We start from the raw sequence: 19,640 nt of genomic DNA, 5'->3' as shown, positions 1-19,640 counted from the left end.
AACCTTGTCTCTACTAAAAATACAAAAATTAGCCAGGCATAGTAGTGCATGGTACACACCTGTAATCCCAGCTACACGCGAGGCTGAGGCAGGAGAATCACTTGAACTTGGGAGACGGAGGTTGCAGTGAGCCGAGATCGTGCCACTGCACTCCAGACTGGGCCACGGAGCAAGACTCTGTCTCAAAAAACGTAATAAAAAAATTATCTCTAGAAGGGATTTTCATGTTTCACTCATTTCTGCACTGTTTTCATTCTATACTGTACCCCTTATAACATCAGACACAGAGGAGAAAGAGCAGGATTAAAGAAATCACTTTAAGTAATTCAATCTCTACCATGTTTATAGTAACAGAAAACCTGGAACTTCCGAAATATGTGTATGTCAGCGGTTCTCAGAGTTGTGATAGTCTGGCTTCACACATATGCTATGATTTAGGTAGTTAAACACGTGTTTTGTTTTGTTTTTTGGAGACAGTGTCATGCTGTTGCCCAGGTTGGACTGCAGTGGTACAATCACAGCTCACTGCAGCTCAACCTCCCGGGATCAAGCAATCCTCCCGCCTCGGCCTCCTGAGTAGCTGGGACTACAGGCAGGTGCCATCATGCCCAGCTAATAATAATTATTATCATTATTTTGTAGGGATGGAGTCTTTCTGCTGCCCAGGCTGGTCTCAAACTCCTGGGCTCAAGTGATCCCCCCCCCTCAGCATCACAAAGTGCTGGGATCAGACGACAGCAACAGTACCCAGTCCAAGTTTTCTTAATCCTAAACTACAAATAAAACTGCAGAATGAATCTCCCCATACATCAGTCCAATTTCAGAGCTGAAACATGATATCCATCCTGTCCAAAAGACTCACCCAGACCTGGGTACCCTACAGACAAACGCTGTATAACAACAGGGTGAATTAACCTGAATCGTCTATACTGATTTTCAAACCTAGGCTCCCAAACTTGGCCTCTTCACCCAGCATACACCTCCCTGGCTTCCTTTGGAGCTACACCATCTCTTCACCCCACCCTCCTCCACCCCATCCCCATGGCCCTTTGGAGAATGTAAAGGGTGTGACCCAGAGGTGAGCCTTTTCTCCAAACACTCCCCTACCAAGTATGCAGAGAACTGGACACAGGCCAGCTTTGTCCCAAGTACCAAGCATCAAACGGCTCACTCCACAGATCTCAGGGGGCGGGGAATCAACGTTAAAGATGAAAGAGCCCTATTAAACCACTGCAGGCCAGGCACAGTAGTGCCCACCTGTAATCCCACCACTTTGGAAGGCTGAGGCAGGAGAATTGCTTGAGGAAAGAAGTTGAAGGCTGCAGTGAGCTATGTTCATGCCACTGCACTCCAGCCTGGGTGACAGGGCAAGACCTCATCTCTAAAAAAAAAATTAAAAATTAGCTGGGCATGTTGACCAAGCATCTATAATCCCAGATAAGAGGCTAAGGCAAGAAGATCACCTGAGGCCAGGAGTTCAAGGCTGCAGTGAGCCATGATCATACCACTGCACTCCAGCCTGAGCAACAGAGTGAGTCTCTGTCTCTTAAAAAAAAAAAAAAAAAAAAGAGAGAGAAAAGCAACTACAATTGCAGCCCTCAGAAAGATCCTGATCTAACATGCAATCCTAGGTTAGTAAATTAATAAAGCCTTATCAAAGGGCTCGCAGATAAGCCAACCTAATTATAACTACTGGGTTACCCTTCCCAATGCCAGACAGCTCCAACTTTCCTCCTGGCCATAGGTCTCCAGCCTTACCAGGTCAGGCTGATGGAGGAACCAGATAAGAGCCTGACTTTGTTTTTTTTTTTGGAGATGAAGTCTCTCTCTGTCACCCAGGCTGGAGTGCAGTGGCGCAATCTCAGTTCACTGCAACCTCCACCTCCTGGGTTTAAGCAATTCTCCTTCCTCAGCCTCCCAAATAGCTGGGATTACAGGCACCTGCCACCACGCCCAACTAATTTTTGTATTTTTAGTAGAGACGGGGTTTCACCACGTTAGTCATGCTGGTCTCCAACTCCTAACCTCGTGATCTGCCCACCTCGGCCTCCCAAAGGGCTGGGATTACAGCCACGAGCCACCGCGCCGGGCTGTGCCTGACATTAACATGCACCACCATCCACTCTGAATAACAACCACAGCAAAGAGTAACCTTAGACCCTGCTAGAATGGTGAGCTGGGCCAGCCCACTTTTAGAAAATAAGACAATGGCTAGAGTGAAGCCATTTCATATGTTATTCATTCCACTCCTGAGATCATCATCTAAGGAAATAAGCCAATACGCACTCCACCCGTGTGGTATTCAGGACAGTGTTTTCTTTAAAAGAAAAATAAAAAAGACCAGGCGTGGTGGCTCTCGCCTGTGATCCCAGCACTTTGGGAGGCCAAGGAGGCGGACAGATGACCTGAGGTCAGGAGTTGGAGATCAGCCTGGCCAACAGGGTGAAACCCCATCTCTACTGAAAATACAAAAATTAACCAGGCATCACAGTACACGTGTGTAATCCCAGCTACTCCAGTGGCTGAGGCAGGAGAATCACCTGAACCCAGGAGCAGAGGTCACAGGGAGCCAAGACTGTGCAATGAACTCCAGCCTGGGTGATGGTATGAGATACTATCTCAAAAAAATAAAAAAGGGAGCAAGAGGCTGGGTGCGGTGGCTCATCCCTGTAATCCCAGCACTTTCGGAGGCCAAGGTGGGCAAATCACGAGGTCAGGAGATCGAGACCATCCTGGCTAACATGGTGAAACCCCGTCTCTACTAAAAACACAAAAAAATTAGCTTGGCATGGTGGCGGGCACCTGTAGTCCCAGCTACTTGGGAGGCTGAGGCAGGAGAATGGCGTGAACCCGGGAGGTGGAGCCTGCAGTGAGACAAGGTCGCACCACTGCACTCCAGCCTGGGTGACAGAGCGAGACTCCGTCTCAAAAATAATAAAAAAAAAAGGGAGCAAGAAAACACAGCAACCCAAATGTCAAACCAGAGATAATAATTATGTAAGTATAGCCCACCAACACAGGGACATTATAGGTTTAATTTAAAAGGTTATGTGGGTACATGGGAAAATTCTTATTAGAGTAAATAAAAACATAGGAGACAAAATAGCATGCAAGGTACAAATGTAACCTTGCAAAACTACATCCTAGTAAGAACAAGACTCAAATGTTAACATGCCAATAGGACAACAATGGCCTATAACAAAATATTTAGAAAATACACATGTTGGACAAAGAGGAAAGGTCCCACAATAACAAGAGCCCCTACAAACTAACAAGAAAAGGACAAACTAGTCCAGGCATACCCAAAAAGGACACAGAAAGACACACTGAAAATACACAAATCGCTGGAAAATATGTTGCAGGATGCATAGCTTCTAATTGTAATTGAAATGCAGATGAAATTAGTTTTTAGCTATCAAATTAACACACTTTGATCCCAGCACTTTGGGAGGCCAAGGCCGGAGGATTGATTCAGGCCAGGAGTTCAAAACCAGCCTGGGTAATATAGGGAGATCCTGTCTCTACAAAAAATAAATTTAAAAATAAAAAAAGAAAAACCAAACTAGCAGAGTAATGATTACAACATAATCCATTTTGATCTAAATATGTTATTTAAATTTATAAATATTTATATGATTTCAAAGAGAGAATACAAGAATGCATTGGTTATTGGTTAGCCCAAGAGATTACTGATATGTGTCCCCACCTAAATCCCATCTTGAATTCTAATCCCAATTGGAATGCCCACATATTAAGGGAAGGGACATCATGGGAGGTGATCAGATCATGGGGACGGCTCCCCCATGCTGTTCTCCTGACCCTTGCTATGCTTTAGCAAAGAGACTGGCAGCATTTTGACCTTGCCCTAGAGACTGTGGAACTTTGAACTTGAAAGAGATGATTTAGGGCATCCAGTGGAAGAAATTACTAAGCAGCAAAGCATTCAAGAGGAAGCAGAGCATAAAAGTGTGGAAACTGGCCGGGCGCAGTGGCTTACGCCTGTAATCCCAGCACTTTCGGAGGCTGAAGCGGGCAGATCACTTGAGGCCAGGAAGTCGAGACCGGTCTAGCCAACATGGTCAAATCCCGTCTCTACAAACGTACAAAAATTAGCCAGGCATGATGGAGGGCGCCTGTAATCCCAGCTACTCTGGAGGCTGAGGCAGGAAAATTGCTTGAACCCAGGAGGCAGAGGTTGCAATGAGCCCAGATCAAGCCATTGCACTCCAGCCTAGACAACACAGCAAGACTCCATGTCAAAAAAAAAAAAAATGTGAAAATTTGCAGTCTGACAATGAGAAAAGAAAAACCCATTTTCTGAAGAGAAATTCAAGCTGCAGAAATTTGTAAAAGTACCAAGGAGTCCAATTCCAAAACAATGGGGAAAATGTCTCCAGGGCATATCAGAAACCTTCACAGCAGCCCCTCCCATCCCAGGCCTTGGAGGGAAAAATGGTTTCCTGGGCTGGGCCCAGGCCCCCCACCCCCACCATGTGTGCAGGCTTGGTGCCCAGCCACTCCAGCCATGGCTAAGGGGCCAAGGTATAGCTCAGGTTGTGCCTGCAGAGGGTGCAAGCCCCAAGCCTTGGCAGCTTCCGTGTGGTATTGAGCCTATGGGTGCAGAGAAGTTAAGATTTGAGGTTTGGAAACCTCCACCTAGATTTCAGAGGATGTATGCAAACACCTGGATGTCCAGCCAGAAGTTTGCTGCAGGCGTGGAACCCTAATGGAGAACTTCTGCTAATGAAGAAGGGAAATGTGGGGTCAGAGCCCCCACACAGAGTCCCCACTAGTGGAGCTGTGAGAAGAGGGTCACCATCCAGAACCCAGAATGGCAGATCCACCTACAGCTACATCGTGTGCCCGGAAAGGATGCAGACACTCAATGCCAACCTGTGGAAGCAGCCAGGCAGGAGGCTATACCCTGCAAAGCCACAGGGGCAGAGCTGGCCAAGGCCGTGGAAGCCCACCTCTTGCATCAGTGTGACCTGGATGTGAGACATGGTGTCAAAGGAGATAATTACGAAACTTTAAACTTTTATGACTGTCCTATCGGATTCTAGACTTGCCTGGGGCCTGTAGCCCCTTTGTTTCGGCCAATTTCTCCCATTCAAATGGGCATATTTACCCAATGCCTGCACCCCCATTGTATCTAGGAAGTAACTAACTTCTTTTGATTTTATAGGCTCATAGGTAGAAGAGACTAGATGTTGTCTCAGATGAGATTCTGGACGTAGACTTTTGGGTTAATGCTGAAATGAGTTAAGACTTTGGGGAACTGTTGGGAAGGCATAATTGTGTTTTGAAATATGAGAAAGATGCGATTTGGGAGGGGTCGGGGCAGAATGATACGGTATGGCTCTGTGTCCCCACACAAATCTCATCTTGAATTGTAATCTCAATTGTAATCCCCACATGTTGGGGGAGGGACGTCACGGGAGGTGATTAGATCATGAGGGCAGTTCCCCCATGCTATTCTCCTTGTAGTGAGTCCTCAAAAGATCTGATGGTTTTATACGGGCTTTTCTCCTTTTCACTCTGCACTTCTGCCTCCTGCCACCATGTGAAGCAGGACATGTTTGCTTTCCTTTCCGCCATGTTGTTAAGTTTCCTGAGGCCTCCCCAGTCATGCAGAACTGTGAGTCAATTAAACCTCTTTCCTTTATAAACTACCCAATCTCAGGTATTTTTTCTTAGCAGCACGAACAAACTAATACCAGTACCATGGTCAGGCTTTATTTAAATATCTTTATATTGTTTGTTCTGTCATATGGAATACATGTCACTTTTGTGATCAGAAAACTCTGCAATTAAATTAGGTGTAAAAATCAGAGTGACATTAGCATGGTGAGATTATCAGTAATATTTTTACACATTGTTAAATTATTGATTTAAAAGCAATTTTTAAAATAAGTCCAAAAATGTTTAAAATTTAAACACATCTTTTAAAAAACTGAACAAAACCAAAGCATGCTCCTGCTTTGATCTCCTTACCTCTGGAAAGTAAGGTTTAACTTAACTGGGCAAAGCCCTCTCACACACAGCCAAGCTACATGGGCCTGGTCACTTCCCAGCTTGCTCAATTTTTCTGATGTGGCAGGAATACAACAGGTGTTTAATAAGTGCTAGTGGGCCCATTAGTGGGAGTATAAACTGCTGCGGTAACCTGGCAATTAACTATCAAATTTCAAAACGCACATACTCTCAACCTAGCAATTTCCTGTGGGAAAATTTATTCTGCTGAACCATTTACATATACTTGCATACATGCGCCTTCAATGCAGCACTGCTTATCACAGCAAAAAAACCAGCAACTGGGAATGACCCTGATAGCCACCAAGAGGGGACTGGGTGAATACATGGCTCAGCCATTTAACAGGCAAGTGTGTGGCTTGTTTAAAAAAAAAAAAAAAAAGATTTGATTGGCTTTTACTTTCAGTTTGCATGGGCTTAAAATGATAACAAAATCAACACTGGTTAAGTGAAGAGCACAAGATACAAAACAGTATTTAAAATACCCAACTAGGGAGGGAAAAAATGAAAATTTAAACATATACACACAAAGACGTTCTTGCATATATATTTGCATATGCTTGAAACTTTTCTTGAAAAACACCCAAGAAACTATCATCAAAGAAACCATCATCATCGGTGGCTACTTCTGAGAACAAAGGGCAGGGTGGGAACATACTAAAACTTTCACTTTTCCCTTTATATTCTTCTAGAATATCACCTTAAAGTAATAGCACCATCAACAAAGTTGCAGGGTGAGATTTTCCTCCTGCAACCAGCCAGATCAATTCAACAACATCTCTTTTTAAAAGAAGAGTTTTCTAGCAAACTACGGAAAGTCCTCTTAACCACAGGAAAAAAGTACCTCATCATCTTACTAATAAGCCTTTGGCGGAGAATCAAAGGCAACTGGGGAGTGGGGAAACCCAAACATTTCAGTTAAGGTTCTGAGAAAGAGAAGACTCATAAAACAATATAAACTTAATTTTTAAGACCTGACATTCAGCAGGGCGTAGTGCCTCACACCTGTAACCCCAGCACTTGGAGGTGCCAAGGTGGGTGGACTGCTTGAGCCCAGGAGTTCGAGACCAGCCTGAGCAGCATAGCAAGACCCCATCTATTTAAAAAAACAAAACAAAACAAAAACAAACAAACAAACAAAAATACCCTGAGATTCACTCAAACATAAATAGATCAGGAGGTTCATGCTTCTGCCAGGGACCATGCATTGCTCTACTTCTTGCCGAGCTGGTAAGTGCCTTCCCTGGAATTTCCAGGACTGCAAGCCATTGTGTTAGTGCTTTATGCATTTTGCAGAATGCTCCAGGCAAGATTTTTATGAGATGGGCTCTGCAGTTACTTTGAGTTAAACTCTTCGATACTTTAACCACACCATGATCCTCCTCAAGGCCTTTGCACATTCTCTTCCCACGCTGGGACTCCCTTCCCCTACATCCTTGCGTGGCCAGCTTTGCCACTGGGCTCTCAGGTCAAACCCCACCACCTCCGAAAGGCCTTCTGTGGACATTCTTCTGTAGTAGTTTGCCCCTCATCTAGTTCTTCCCAGTTCAAGCCTTTGCAGCACTTCTCAGCATCTGAAATCATTTTGGTCACCCTCAGTGTGTAAACCCTATGAGAACATGGGCCTGGTCTGTCACATTCACTGTTGCATCTTCAGTGTCTACAGCAGCAGCACACAGTAGATGCTCAATTAATGATCGAATAAATGAATGAATGAAAACCAGTGTGGGAAGAACAAGACAATGAACCCAGGGCTATGAAAGACCACATGAGACCGGGCTTGGTGGCTCACACCTGTAATCCCAGCATTCTCGGAGGCCGCATGAGCTCAGGAGGATTGCTTGAGCTCAGGAGTTCAAGACCAAACTAGGCAACATAGTGGAACTCCATCTCTACAAAAAAATATGAAAATTAGCCGGGTGCGGTGGTGCATGCCTGTAGTCCCAGCTATTTGGGAGGGTGAATTGGGAGGGTCGCTTGGGCCTGGGAGGTCAAGACTGCAGTGCAGTGGTGCAATCAGCCAGGGTGACAGAGCAAGACCCCATCAAATCAATCTTTCAAATTTGCACCACAATCACTGCACAAATTTCTCGTACTGGGAAGACTTAGGCATCACACATATTCTCCAAGCAAGTATTACCTAGGAGGCCAATAAAAGGTAGACTGAGGTTCCTCAGAGAGAAAATTCACAGAGAGGAAGATAAAACCTCCATAAAAATCTCGATTACTACTTGAGGGTTACAGGATGCTAGCCTAGAGCCTCCCTTCCTAGACTGAGGTTTCTCACACAGAAAACTCAGAGGAAGAGAAAACCTCCATAAATATCTCAATTACTACCTGAGGGTTACAGGATGCGAAGCCTGGAGCCGCCCTCCCTGGTCATTAACACCCACTTTCCAGAACTTGGCAACCTCCCCAGCAGATGAATCCCCCAGTTAAACCAAGGGGACACTTCAGGAAGGGGGAGCTCAACTTTGTAATCATCCACTTCTCCCGGGGCACTTTAAAATGAAGGAGCTTCAAAGCTGATCTCTCAAGAAAGCCATTTTCGGCTGGGCATGATGGCTCACGCCTGTAAATCCCAACACTCTGGGAGGCCGCAGCAAGAGGATCGCTTGAGCCCAGGAGTTTGAGACAAGCCTGGGCAACATGGCAAGACCCTGACTCAACAAAAAATACAAAAATTTAGCTGGGCATGGTGGCATGCCCCTCTGGTCCCAGCTATTTGGGAGGCTGAGGTGGGAAGATCGCTTCAGTCCAGGAGGTCGAGGCTGCAGTGAGCTGTGATTGTGCCACCGCGCTCCAGCCTGGGTGACAGAGGGAGACCTTGTCTCAGAAGAAAAAAGAAAAAGAAAAAAAAGAAAGCCATTTTCGTTTTCCCAGGGGAGAATGAACTGTCACAACTCCAACTGGAAAAATGGAAAAAGGTAAAAAGACACAGCCCTCAGTAAAAAAGAAACTGCTGCAAGTTTCTTCTCTAGCTAATTGGAGTTTAACCTCCTTAACGTCTCATTAAGCTTCTCCAAGGCAACCCGGGTAAGCCAATTACACTAGAATTTCAACAGCCCACAACCTCTTAGGGAAAGGCAGGATGAGGAGAAAGGTCTAGCTCCACATTTCTCCCCCATATTCCTCCACACCAGCAGCTGTGTGATTTCACCCCCCAGGGGACATCTGGAAACATCTAGAGACATTTTCAGTTGTCACAACAAGAGGAGGTGCTACCAGCATCTACTAGGGGGTAGAGGCCAGGTTTGGGGCTAAGACTATGCTGCACAGAACGGCAACCAGGCCACAAAGAATGATGTGGCCTACATGTCAACGGGGTCGACACTGAGCAACTGTGCTCCATGTCCCCACCCACAAAAGACAGCTTCCTCAAAGGCCCCGTTCAACCATTCAGCCTCAAAGACGTAAGTGCAGGTACACAGCACCACTCCCCCACCCACAGATGTGCCACCCTATCCCAGTTTTCTTGCTAAGCTTGGGAAAGCTTGCCTCAGGATGTCTGGCCATTAATTAATTTTGGCAAAATGTTTGGGCAAGTTTTCACGAGCTGGAGTTGTACGGACCATTAAGATTTGATCATCAAAGCTAGGCCTTACTTTGCCGTGAAAATCTGAAACCAACATACCAATTCGATGTTTACTTCAAGGTTGGCCTGCAAAGCAGGAGATGCCAACTCAGATACCAACAGGTGCTAAGTGGGTTCCATCAATGAGAGAAGCAGACCACGTGTGAGGAAGCACAATTTTAAAAAGGCAACAGGCCAGGGATGTGCCTGTAATCCCAACACTTTGGGAGGCTGAGGCGGGTGGATCACTTGAAGTCAGGAATTCGAGACCAGCCTGGCCAATATGGTGAAACCCCATCTCTACTAAAAATACAAAAACAAGCCAAGTGTGGTGGTGCAGGCCTGTAATCCCAGCTACTCGGGAGGCTGACCAGGAGAATCACTGGAACCTGGGAGGTAGAGGTTGCAGTGAGCCGAGATCCCACCACTGCACTCCAGCCTGGGTCACAGAGCAAGACTTCATCTCAAAAAAATAAAATAAAATAAAATAATAAAATAAAATAAAATAAAGGCAACAAACATTTGGCTTTAAAATTAAAGCAACAACAGAGAGGGGTGGGGACTGCAGCAAACTGGAGCAACTCAGAAATGGACAGCCTCAGCAGACCACTAAGATGTATAAATGTGGGCCTGGGGCTAGCAGAACTTGATTTTTCAAGGGAAGCCAGAAATCCAGATGTTTCTATGAAATCTGCCAATCAATAAATATTGGAGGGCGGGCACAGTGGTTCATGCCTGTAATCCCAGCACTTTGGGAGGCCAAGGCAGGCGGATCACGAGGTCAAGAGATCGAGGCCATGCTGGCCAAAATGGTGGAAACCCCATCTCTACCAAAAACACAAAAATTAGCTGGGTGTGGTGGCGGGCCCCTGTAGCCCCAGCTACTGGGGAGGCTGAGGCAGGAGAATCGCTTGAACCCAGGAGGTGGAGGCTGCAGTGAGCTGAGATCGCGCCACTGCACTCCAGCCTGGCAACAGAGCAAGACTCCATCTCAAACAAATAAATAAATAAAACTGGAAATTACAGTCATTCCTATAATTAAAATCAAGCCAAACCAGCACAGTGGTGAGCTATATCTAAACCGTAAGTTGGAACTCATACCTCAAAACACTCAAATTCTAATGTTGATTGAGCCCCCACTGTGTGTGACACTGAGTCCTGGGAAAAGAGGGGTGGACAAAACCCTGTTCTGATCTTTGCAAGATGAAATAGGTGTTTTGCCAGGCACAGTGGCTCACACCTATAATCCCAGCACTTTGGGAGGCCAAGGCAGGCGGATAGCCTGAATTCAGGAGCTCACAACCAACCTGGGCAACATGGCGAAACCCTATCTCTACAAAAAATATAAAAATTAGCTGGGCATGGTGGTGTGTGCCTGTAGTCCCAGTTACCTGGGGAGCTGCAGTGGGAGAGCTGCTTGAGCCCAGGAGGTTGAGCTTGCAGTGAGCTGAGATTGCGCCACTGCACTCCAGCCTGGGTGTCAGAGCAATACCCTGTCTAAAAAAAAAAAAAATACAACAAAATAATTTTTTAAAAAGCCATTTAATGAGAAAGCTAGAGGACTGTTTATCTGAGTATCCATTTCAGACAGTTAAGTGATTTCATCCTTAAAATCCTTACAAAGAAGTTTCGACACTGCCCAAAAGCCATTGTAGTGCTTCATGTCATTCGTTCATTCAACAAACACAGCTGACCCTTGAACAAGACACATTTAAACTGCACAGTTCCACTTATACTCAGATTATGCTTCTGCCTCTGCCATCACTGAGACAGCAAGACCAACCCCTCCCTTTCCTCCTCCTCCTCCTCCTCCTTCTTAGCCTCCTCAACGTGAAGACAACGAAGATGAAGACCTTTATGATGATCCACCACCACTTAATAGTAAAAATCTCTCTTATGAGTTTAACATTTTCTTTTCTCTACCTTCCTTCACTGTAAGAATATAGTATACAATATATATACAAGATATGAGTTAGGCCAGGTGCAGTGGTTCACGCCTATAATCCCAGCACTTTAGAAGGCCAAGGCAGGAGGATAGCTTGAGGCCAGGAGTTTGAGACCAGCCTGGGCAACATAGCAAGATCCCCATCTCTACCAAAAAACAACAACAAAATCTGTGTTATCAACTGTGTATATTCTTGGTTCCAGTCAACAGTAGGCTGTTAGTAGTTAAATTTTTAGGCAGTTGAAAGTTATACCTAAATTCTCTTTCCCTTTTTTTTTTTTTTTTTTGAGATAGAGTCTTGCTCTGTCACCCAGGCTAGAGTGTAGTGGCACGATCTCAGCTCACTGCAAAGTCCACCTCCCAGGTTCAAGCAATTCTCATGACTCAGCTTCCCAAGTAGCTGGGATTATAGGCACCTGCCACCACACCTGGCTAACTTTTGTAGAGACAGGCTTTCACCATGTTGGCCAGGCTGGTCTCGAACTCCTGACCTCAGGTGATTCACCTGCCTCAGCCTCCCAAAGTGCTGAGATTACAGGTGTGAGCCACTGCGCTGCATCCTAAATTTTCAACTACATGGGGCATCAGCACCCCAACCCCTGAATTGTTCCAAGGTCAACTGTTATTTACTAAGCCCTAGGCACAGTTGGAGGTGCTGGGATTACAGCCATAAACAAACACAGGTAAAAATCCCCACCTCTATGTAGCTGACCTTTTGCTGGGAGTTTACCGAGTAGGCACAATACTTAAGCAAAATATTACGTGTATTAGAAGGCAGTAAGTGCTACTGGAGGTGTAGACGGTGGATAGAGACTTGCTAGTGGAGGGAAAGAATGGGATGCCTGAGGTGACACCTGAACAAAGTTTGAAGGTGAGGGACACTGCAGGTAGGAGAAACAGCAAGGGCAAAGGGCCTGAGGTAGGGGCAGGCCTGGCCACCAGCGTGGCCAGAGGAGAGTAAGACAGAAAGCAGCCAGGGAGGAGGTCAGGGAGGCGAAGGGGACAGATGCTGCCCAGCCTTCAAGGCCACTGTAAGCCCTTCGGCTTGTACCCTCAAGGACATGGGGAACTAATGCAGGGTTTTAGCAGAAAAGGGACAGCTGGGCCAAGACTAGACTGTAGGGGTCAAGGGCAGAGTAGGCACAGCAGCGAAGAGGTGACTGTTTTCTTTCTTTTTCTTTTTTCTTTTGAGATAGTCTCACTGTCACCCAGGCTGGAGGGCAGTGGTGAAACCTCAGCTTATTGCAACCTCCAACCCCACTGGGCTTGAGATTCTCCTGCCTCAGCCTCCCAAGTAGCTGGGATTACAGGCGCCCACCACCAGGCTCGGCTAAGCCAAGTAGCTGGGATTACAGGTGCCCACCAACAGGCTCGGCTAATTTTTGTATTTTCAGTTGAGACAGGTTTTTGTCCAGACTGGTCTCAAACTCCTGGCCTCAAATGATCCGTCTGCCTTGGCCTCCTAAAGTGCCAGGATTACAGGCATGTGCCACGATGCCTGGACTGAGGTGACTGTTCAAATCAAGGAATTGGCCAACGATGACTCGAGCCAGAGTGGAAGCCGGGGAAGCCATGAGAAGCAGGCCGTCTGAGGCAACGGGCAACACGATTTGCTGACAGATGTGATAGGAATGGGAGGAGAAAAGGAGAAGTCAAAGCTGGAGACTGATATGGGAAGAGGAAGCTCACGTTCTTTAGGAACATGGTCAGTGGGAGACACCCACATAGAGATCAGTTCCTACAAGTTGTGTCCACAACAGAAAAGGTTTTCCCCCCAGCCCCCACTTCCACCACCAGGTCCCAAAGGCAAGGCACTTCCTCCAGGCTATCACAAACGGAGCTTGTCCTCAGAGAAAGAGAACACAACGCTTCAGGAGAGTCTTGGCCAAACGGACAGGCTGCAGCCGCCTTCTGCAAGGCCCCTAGGGGCTGCAGTGGCTCCATTTGGCCAAGGAACCCTGAATCCGCTCCTGATTGGCCTGAATCACGAATCCATTTGGACCAGGAACTCTGAGTTCACTCCTGCCCAGGCCTCTCCTGGGTCACCCTCATCTCCTCCGAAAACCATTCACCTTGCACCCTGTCATATCACCATTCTGGACCTCAGCGTCCACATCCATGAAATAGGGTGGGTGGAGGGGATGGCCCCCCGAGATCTGACATCCCTTTCCACTCTAACAATCCATAAGGAAGGGTCTGGAAGGAGGAGCAGTCAAAAAGGGGGAAAACAAGCTGAGCACGGTGGCTCACGCCTGTAATCCCAACATTTTGGGAGACTGAGGCAGCTGGACCACTTGAGGTCCGGAGTTCAAGACCAGCCTAGCCAACATGGCAAAACCTTGTCTCTACTAAAAATACAAAAATTAGCCAGGCGTGGTGGTAGGCACCTGTAATCCCAGCTACTAGGGAGCCTGAGGCAGGGGAATCACGTGAAAGCAGGAGGCAAAGGTTGTGGTGAACCGAGATCACAACACTGCACTCTAGCCTGGACGACAGAGCAAGACACCATCTCAAAAAAAAAAAAGGGGGGGGGGGGGTCAGTGGGGAGGGGAAAACAGAGGAAGTGGGAGAAGGCTAAGGGATGGATTTGAAAACCAACGCCACACCTGGAGGAGGGGAAAAAAATTGGCTCTTCATAGACTGTTGTTGAGCCAAGGGGAGGAATTAAAGCAGGGATCAGACTGACTCCAAGGCCAAACCTAGCCCCAAGAGGAATTTCTAATAGCTTCTAAGATCCTCTTCTTGGCGGCTAAGTCGGATATTCAGGGGGTTACTGAGTTGGTGGATGCCACAGAGTATCTCAGACGTGCACATCAACCCTGGGACCAGCTCACTCCATCGAGGATGACACACACCTGCAGCTTCCTTCTGGTCTTCTCCAGTGGCAGTCGGTGCAACAGCAAAAATTAACTGGAGAATTCCAGATGGTGACGACCACTGATCTTTACTGAGCGCTGTGTGCCAAGCAGCAACATTTTAAGTCCTTGCTAAGGATTCACTCACTTACTCCTCAAGTCACCGCTATTCACTACTTACTATGTTATCCCACATAGGGAAACTGAGGCACAGAGCGAAGTAATCTGCCTCAGCAGCAGAGCCGAATTTGCTCTGAGCCACCACACTATACTGCTTAATACCAAGTTATTTTCTCTACTTTTCCATAATTTCCAATTTTTCTACACGGGGCCTGAAATACAATTTTTTTTCTTTTGAGACAGTCTCTCTGTCGCCCAGGCTGGAGTACAGTGGTGCGATCTCAGCTCGCTGCAATCTCTCCCCAGGTTCAAGCAATTCTCCTGCCTCAGCCTCCCAAATAGCTGGAATTACAGGCATGAGTCACTATGCCCAGCTAATTTTTAGTAGAGATGGGGGTCTCGCCATGTTGGTCAGGCTGATCTCGAACCCCTGACCTCAGGTGATCTGCCTGCCTTGGCCTCCCAAAGTGCTGGGATTACAGGCATGAGCCACTACACCTGGCCCTTTTTTTTGAGACAGCGTCTCAGTCTGTGGCCCAGACTGGAGTGCAGTGACAGTGATCTCAGCTCATTGCACCCTCCACCCTCACAGCCTTCAAGTGATTCTCCTGCCTCAGCCTCCCTGGTAGCTGCGACCACAGGTGCCGCACCACCATGTCTGGCTTTTTTTTTTTTTTTAATTTAGTATTATTAGCAGAGATGGGGTCAATCCATGTCACCCAGGCTGGTCTCGAGCTCCTGACCTCAAGCGATCCTCCTGCTTCAGCCTCCCAAAGTGCTGGGATTACAGGCGTGAGCCACTGCGCCCAGCCTGCTTTTTTTTTTTTTTTTTAAATGAACTCCCGAAAAAGCCCAGGCCCATATTTGCAACCGTCATTCCAACCTCAACCACAAAGCAGCCCCTCCTACCAGTCCCACCCCATTTCCAGAGACCCACTCCCGTGAGAAAAGAAAGTCAAGTGTCGCTGAGCCCTGTCCTCAGGCCCTATTTTCCATTTTGATAGTGAAGTTCTCCTTTTTCTTCCCAGAACATCTGTCTGAGTAATGGTCAACAGAACCCTTATCATGGCCCATTTTCATCTTCTAGGTTTTCTGGACATTTCCTGTGGCTCAGAGGCAGACAGTGGCCCAGGAACAAAGCGCTGACAGTCACACAAGGCCCACTAACCCTGACTTCTAAGCACATGACCTTGGTCACAACAGGAGCCCGGCACGAGTGCCTCACTGCCTTTCCACAGCCCAATCTCATCTCCACCAGCTGAAGAAAAGGGGAATCCAAAGGAAGAACAAGGAGCTTGAAATATACAACTTCATCTTTGGATAAAATAATATTTAACACTAGCCATTGCTTATCTCTGTGCAGGGCACAAGCTGAGCCACTTACAAGATTAACTTATTGACTCTTCACAACAACCCTAGAAGGCTGCCACATTTTTGGCTCCTGTCCCATTTTATAGATGAGGAAAGTGAGGCACACAGAGGGAAAGTGGCTTGCTCAAGGTCACACAGTTATCTGACTGCCTGGGAGGCCAGTCGCTCCTGGCCTTGAACATACTGCCTTGAAAATCACAAAAACAGCCGGGCACAGTGGCTCATGCCTGTAATCTCAACACTTTTGGAGGCTGAGGCAGGAGGATCGCTTGAGCCCAGGAGTATGAATCCAGCCTGGGCAATATGGTGCGACCCTGTCTCTACAAAAAGTACAAAAATCAGCTGGGTGTGGTGGCACATGCCCATAGTCCCAGGTGCTTGGGAGGCTGAGTGAGGAGGATCACTTGAGCAGGGGAGGCAGAGATTGCAGTGAGCTGAGATCGCACCACTGCACTCCAGCCTGTGTGACAGAGTGAGACGATGTCTCAAAAAAGAAAAAGAAAAACGCAACAACTACCTACTTTCTACCTTTCAGTTAATTATATTTCAATTTTCCCACTCAGGCCCCAGCTGCCTCCTCTCAAATTCTGGTTCCAGGGCACCTCCAGCAAGTCTTGGAACCCAGACAGCAGAAATACGCAAGGTCAAACACCTGGATGGGGTACCTACCAGAGGCAGAAATCAGCTACAATTACACCCAAGCAAAACCCAGCCACCTGGCAATTTCTGTGGCAAAAAAGTCCTTCACGAAGGAAAAAAAATAAATTAATTAAAATTAAAAAAAAATTACAACTGGACTTCGTGAATCAGTTTAAGATAAACAAAGCGCACTCAAACATACTCATTAGCCATCAACTACCAGTTGCCTTCAATAAAATACGTCCTGATACAAAACCTCATGGAGGTTCACCCTGTTTTGCCCCCTCCTCAATGAAGGAGAAGAAAATAAAAGAATATTCCGGAATTCACAGCAACCCGAACCCAGATCACCATGTGAATCTTTGCAAAACATAATCTTGCTGTTATTACACCTGGTAACAAGGGATCCACAGGTTTTCCTCTCTCTGCTAAAAAAAAAAAAAAAAAAAAAAGTTCATCTGCAAAGAGACTCCAGTCACTCCCAGACCCTGAAGGTAAAGTCCGTGTTCCATTTCCACCCCTGGGGTCACTCTCCAATCCCACTGGCTTAAAATGGGAGACATATCAAAATGTGGTAGGTTATTAAACATAATGATACCCTACTAAAACAACAAATACACAAAACCAAATCCTCCAATGGGGCCCTGGAGGATGATTTTTCAACATTCCAAATGCAGCCTTCAAGGAAAGGCCCCCAAAACAGGACAAGAAAGTATTTTTGGGTGCTAATCACCAGCTCCTAAGAACCAAGGCTGTTCCTCCTAATTCCTAAACATAAGAGGAGAGAAACAGTCGTGTCCAGATTTGCCTACTGCGTTCACCAATAATCAAGACAGCACGAAACAGAAGTGCCTTCCTGGAACAAAAAGGCAAATCGCATTACGGAGAAGCTGAAGCCCAAAAGACTGGGGCTTAAACCACAGAAAGTGGACTCCAGACACCCTGTCAGGCTCCGCAGGCCGCTTTACCGAAGAAAATTTGCTGGGGTTAAATCCCCAGAGAGGAGCTCCACGTGTTGCAGGGAAGTGAGGGCAGGACCACAGCTACCAGGGTCCTGGGCGTCCTCAGCTGCACCCCAAATCTGACTCAAGCCGAGGGTCAGGTGAGGCACGTCAAGGGTGAACACCCCCCTTCTTCCCTGGTTCCCCCTAACTTCCCCCGCACTATTTAAGCAGAAAGAACAAAAAAGACAAAGCTAGGTAACCACAGAAGAGTAATGTGGCTTGTACGACAACTTCGGGGAGACAATGAAAGTCCCTTTCTACAATCTAAACCCCTCCCCAGCTCACCCCGTTGGTCATAGACTATTTTTCGTGAAAAGGGGGGACCCTAACCACAAAAAAGACAGGAAAACAGAAGCAGAGAGGCACCCCCTTCCCGCTCCCCATCTCTAGCGTCCCTTCCCTGGAAGGTTGTTTTTAATTAGAGGCGGGAACCCCAAAACAGGAAGGCCTCCTCCCGGAGGTTCTGGTCCGACCCTCCCCTCCAAAACCCCAGGACTGGGCATGCGGCCCCCCACGCTCTGCTCCGCAGGAACTGAGTCACCCAAGTTTTCCCCCATGCCTTGCACCCCCGAAAGGGGCTGGGCCGCTGGCGACGTGGGAGTCCCGGGCCCCAAAGGCCGGACGCAGAGCAGGGAGCGCGGTGCCCCGGGCGGCTGTGGGCCCGGTGCTTTCCATCCCCGCTGGCCTTCCTCCCTCCCTCCGTCCCGCCGGCCCCATGCGGCCCCCCGCACGTACCCAGACCGGGTCGGACCCATCTGCGCTGCAGAAGCCCCGGAGCGCCATGCTGGCGGCGAGGGCTGCGGCGGGCACGGGGCGGCGGGTGATCCGGCCCGGCTGCTGGCGCGGGCGGCGGCGTGCACCGGACGGTGGGTGATCCGGCCCGTGGGTGATCCGGCCCGGCTGCTGGCTCTGGCTGCGGAGGAGGCGGCGGCGGCGGCGGCGCAAGGAGCCGGGTCCGGGGCCGCAACGCCGCCTGGTTGGCCCGCGCGTCACGGGGATGCGGCGGCCCCGCCCCACCCCGCCCCGCCCCGGCGCCCGGCTCACTTCGCGCTTCTCGGCGTGGGCAGCCGGACCCGCCACCTCTCGGCGCCCAGGGCCTGGACGCCGCGCCACCCCCACCGGAGATCCTCTGAGGCCCAGGCCCACTCGCTTGCGGACTGTCTCGGGGAGCGTTGGCTCGTCTTCCGGAAGCGCCTAGGATTTCTGGGGCCACACAACCTGCGACCACTTTTCAAACCCTGTTTAACGACAGTATCCGTAACCAGGGAAAAATAACGTGAACGGAGCCCCCTACCTGCCTGGAGTGTGCTGGGCGCCTTAGCTGCGCCCTCATTTCATTCTGTACTGTCTCCACTTTCATGAAGGAAGCAACCCAGGTGCAGAGAGGTTGAGTGATTCCCCCTGCCCAGGGTCACCTGGCTAATCATTTGCGGGGCTGGGATTTGAACCCGGTCCAAAGCTGACTCACACAGAAGGAGGTGGATACTCTTATTCACCCACCTTTTACAGATGGGGAAACTGAGGTTCAGAGAGGCGAAGTGACTTGCCTGAGCTCACACAGTTAGCAAGGAGTAAAAGTGGAAGTGAGATTCAAACCCATGAGCAGCCTGATTCCAGAGCACTGATGACCCAGAGGGCGTCAGTCTCCATCACTAACAGCTGTTGACCTCACCTGTATGCGGAGCACCTTTGCTTCTTCTCAACCTCTTTAAGCATCACTTAGAAATAACTGGGTTATTGATCCTCACCTCAGAGGTAAGGAAACCGAAGCCTGGAGACAAAATAATCATAGGCCAGGCAAGGTGACTCATGCTTGTAATCCCAGCACTTTGGGAAGCCGAGGCGGGCCGATCACATGAGATCAGGAGTTCAAGACCAGCCTAGCCAACATAGCAAAAACCCTGTCTCTACTAAAAATACAAAAATTAGCCGGGCATGGTGGCGGGCACCTGTAGTCCCAGCTACTTGAGAAACTGAAGCAGGAGAATCGCTTGAACCTGGGAGGCAGAGGTTGAAATGAGCTGAGATGGCACCACTTCAGCCAGAGCGACAGAGCAAGACTCTGTCTCAAAAAATAATTTTAAAAAAATAATAGGCAT

General features: G+C 48.1%; 1 protein-coding gene across 1 annotated transcript in view; it reads right to left on the bottom strand.

Moving 5' to 3' along the window:
* LOC111524529 (multidrug resistance-associated protein 1-like) overlaps positions 1 to 18,512 on the bottom strand; it is an 86,324-nt gene extending 67,812 nt beyond the window's left edge. The window contains exon 1 of the mRNA XM_023189713.3: positions 18,277 to 18,512. Within this exon, the coding sequence (XP_023045481.1) occupies positions 18,277 to 18,324 (48 nt within the window). The 5' untranslated portion in view covers positions 18,325 to 18,512. The remainder of the gene's footprint in view (positions 1 to 18,276) is intronic.
* Positions 18,513 to 19,640: the final 1,128 nt, after the last annotated feature.

Source organism: Piliocolobus tephrosceles, chromosome 17 (assembly GCF_002776525.5).
Source record: "Piliocolobus tephrosceles isolate RC106 chromosome 17, ASM277652v3, whole genome shotgun sequence".
NCBI classification, from domain to species: domain Eukaryota; kingdom Metazoa; phylum Chordata; class Mammalia; order Primates; family Cercopithecidae; genus Piliocolobus; species Piliocolobus tephrosceles.
This window is presented reverse-complemented; position numbering and strand designations above follow the sequence as displayed.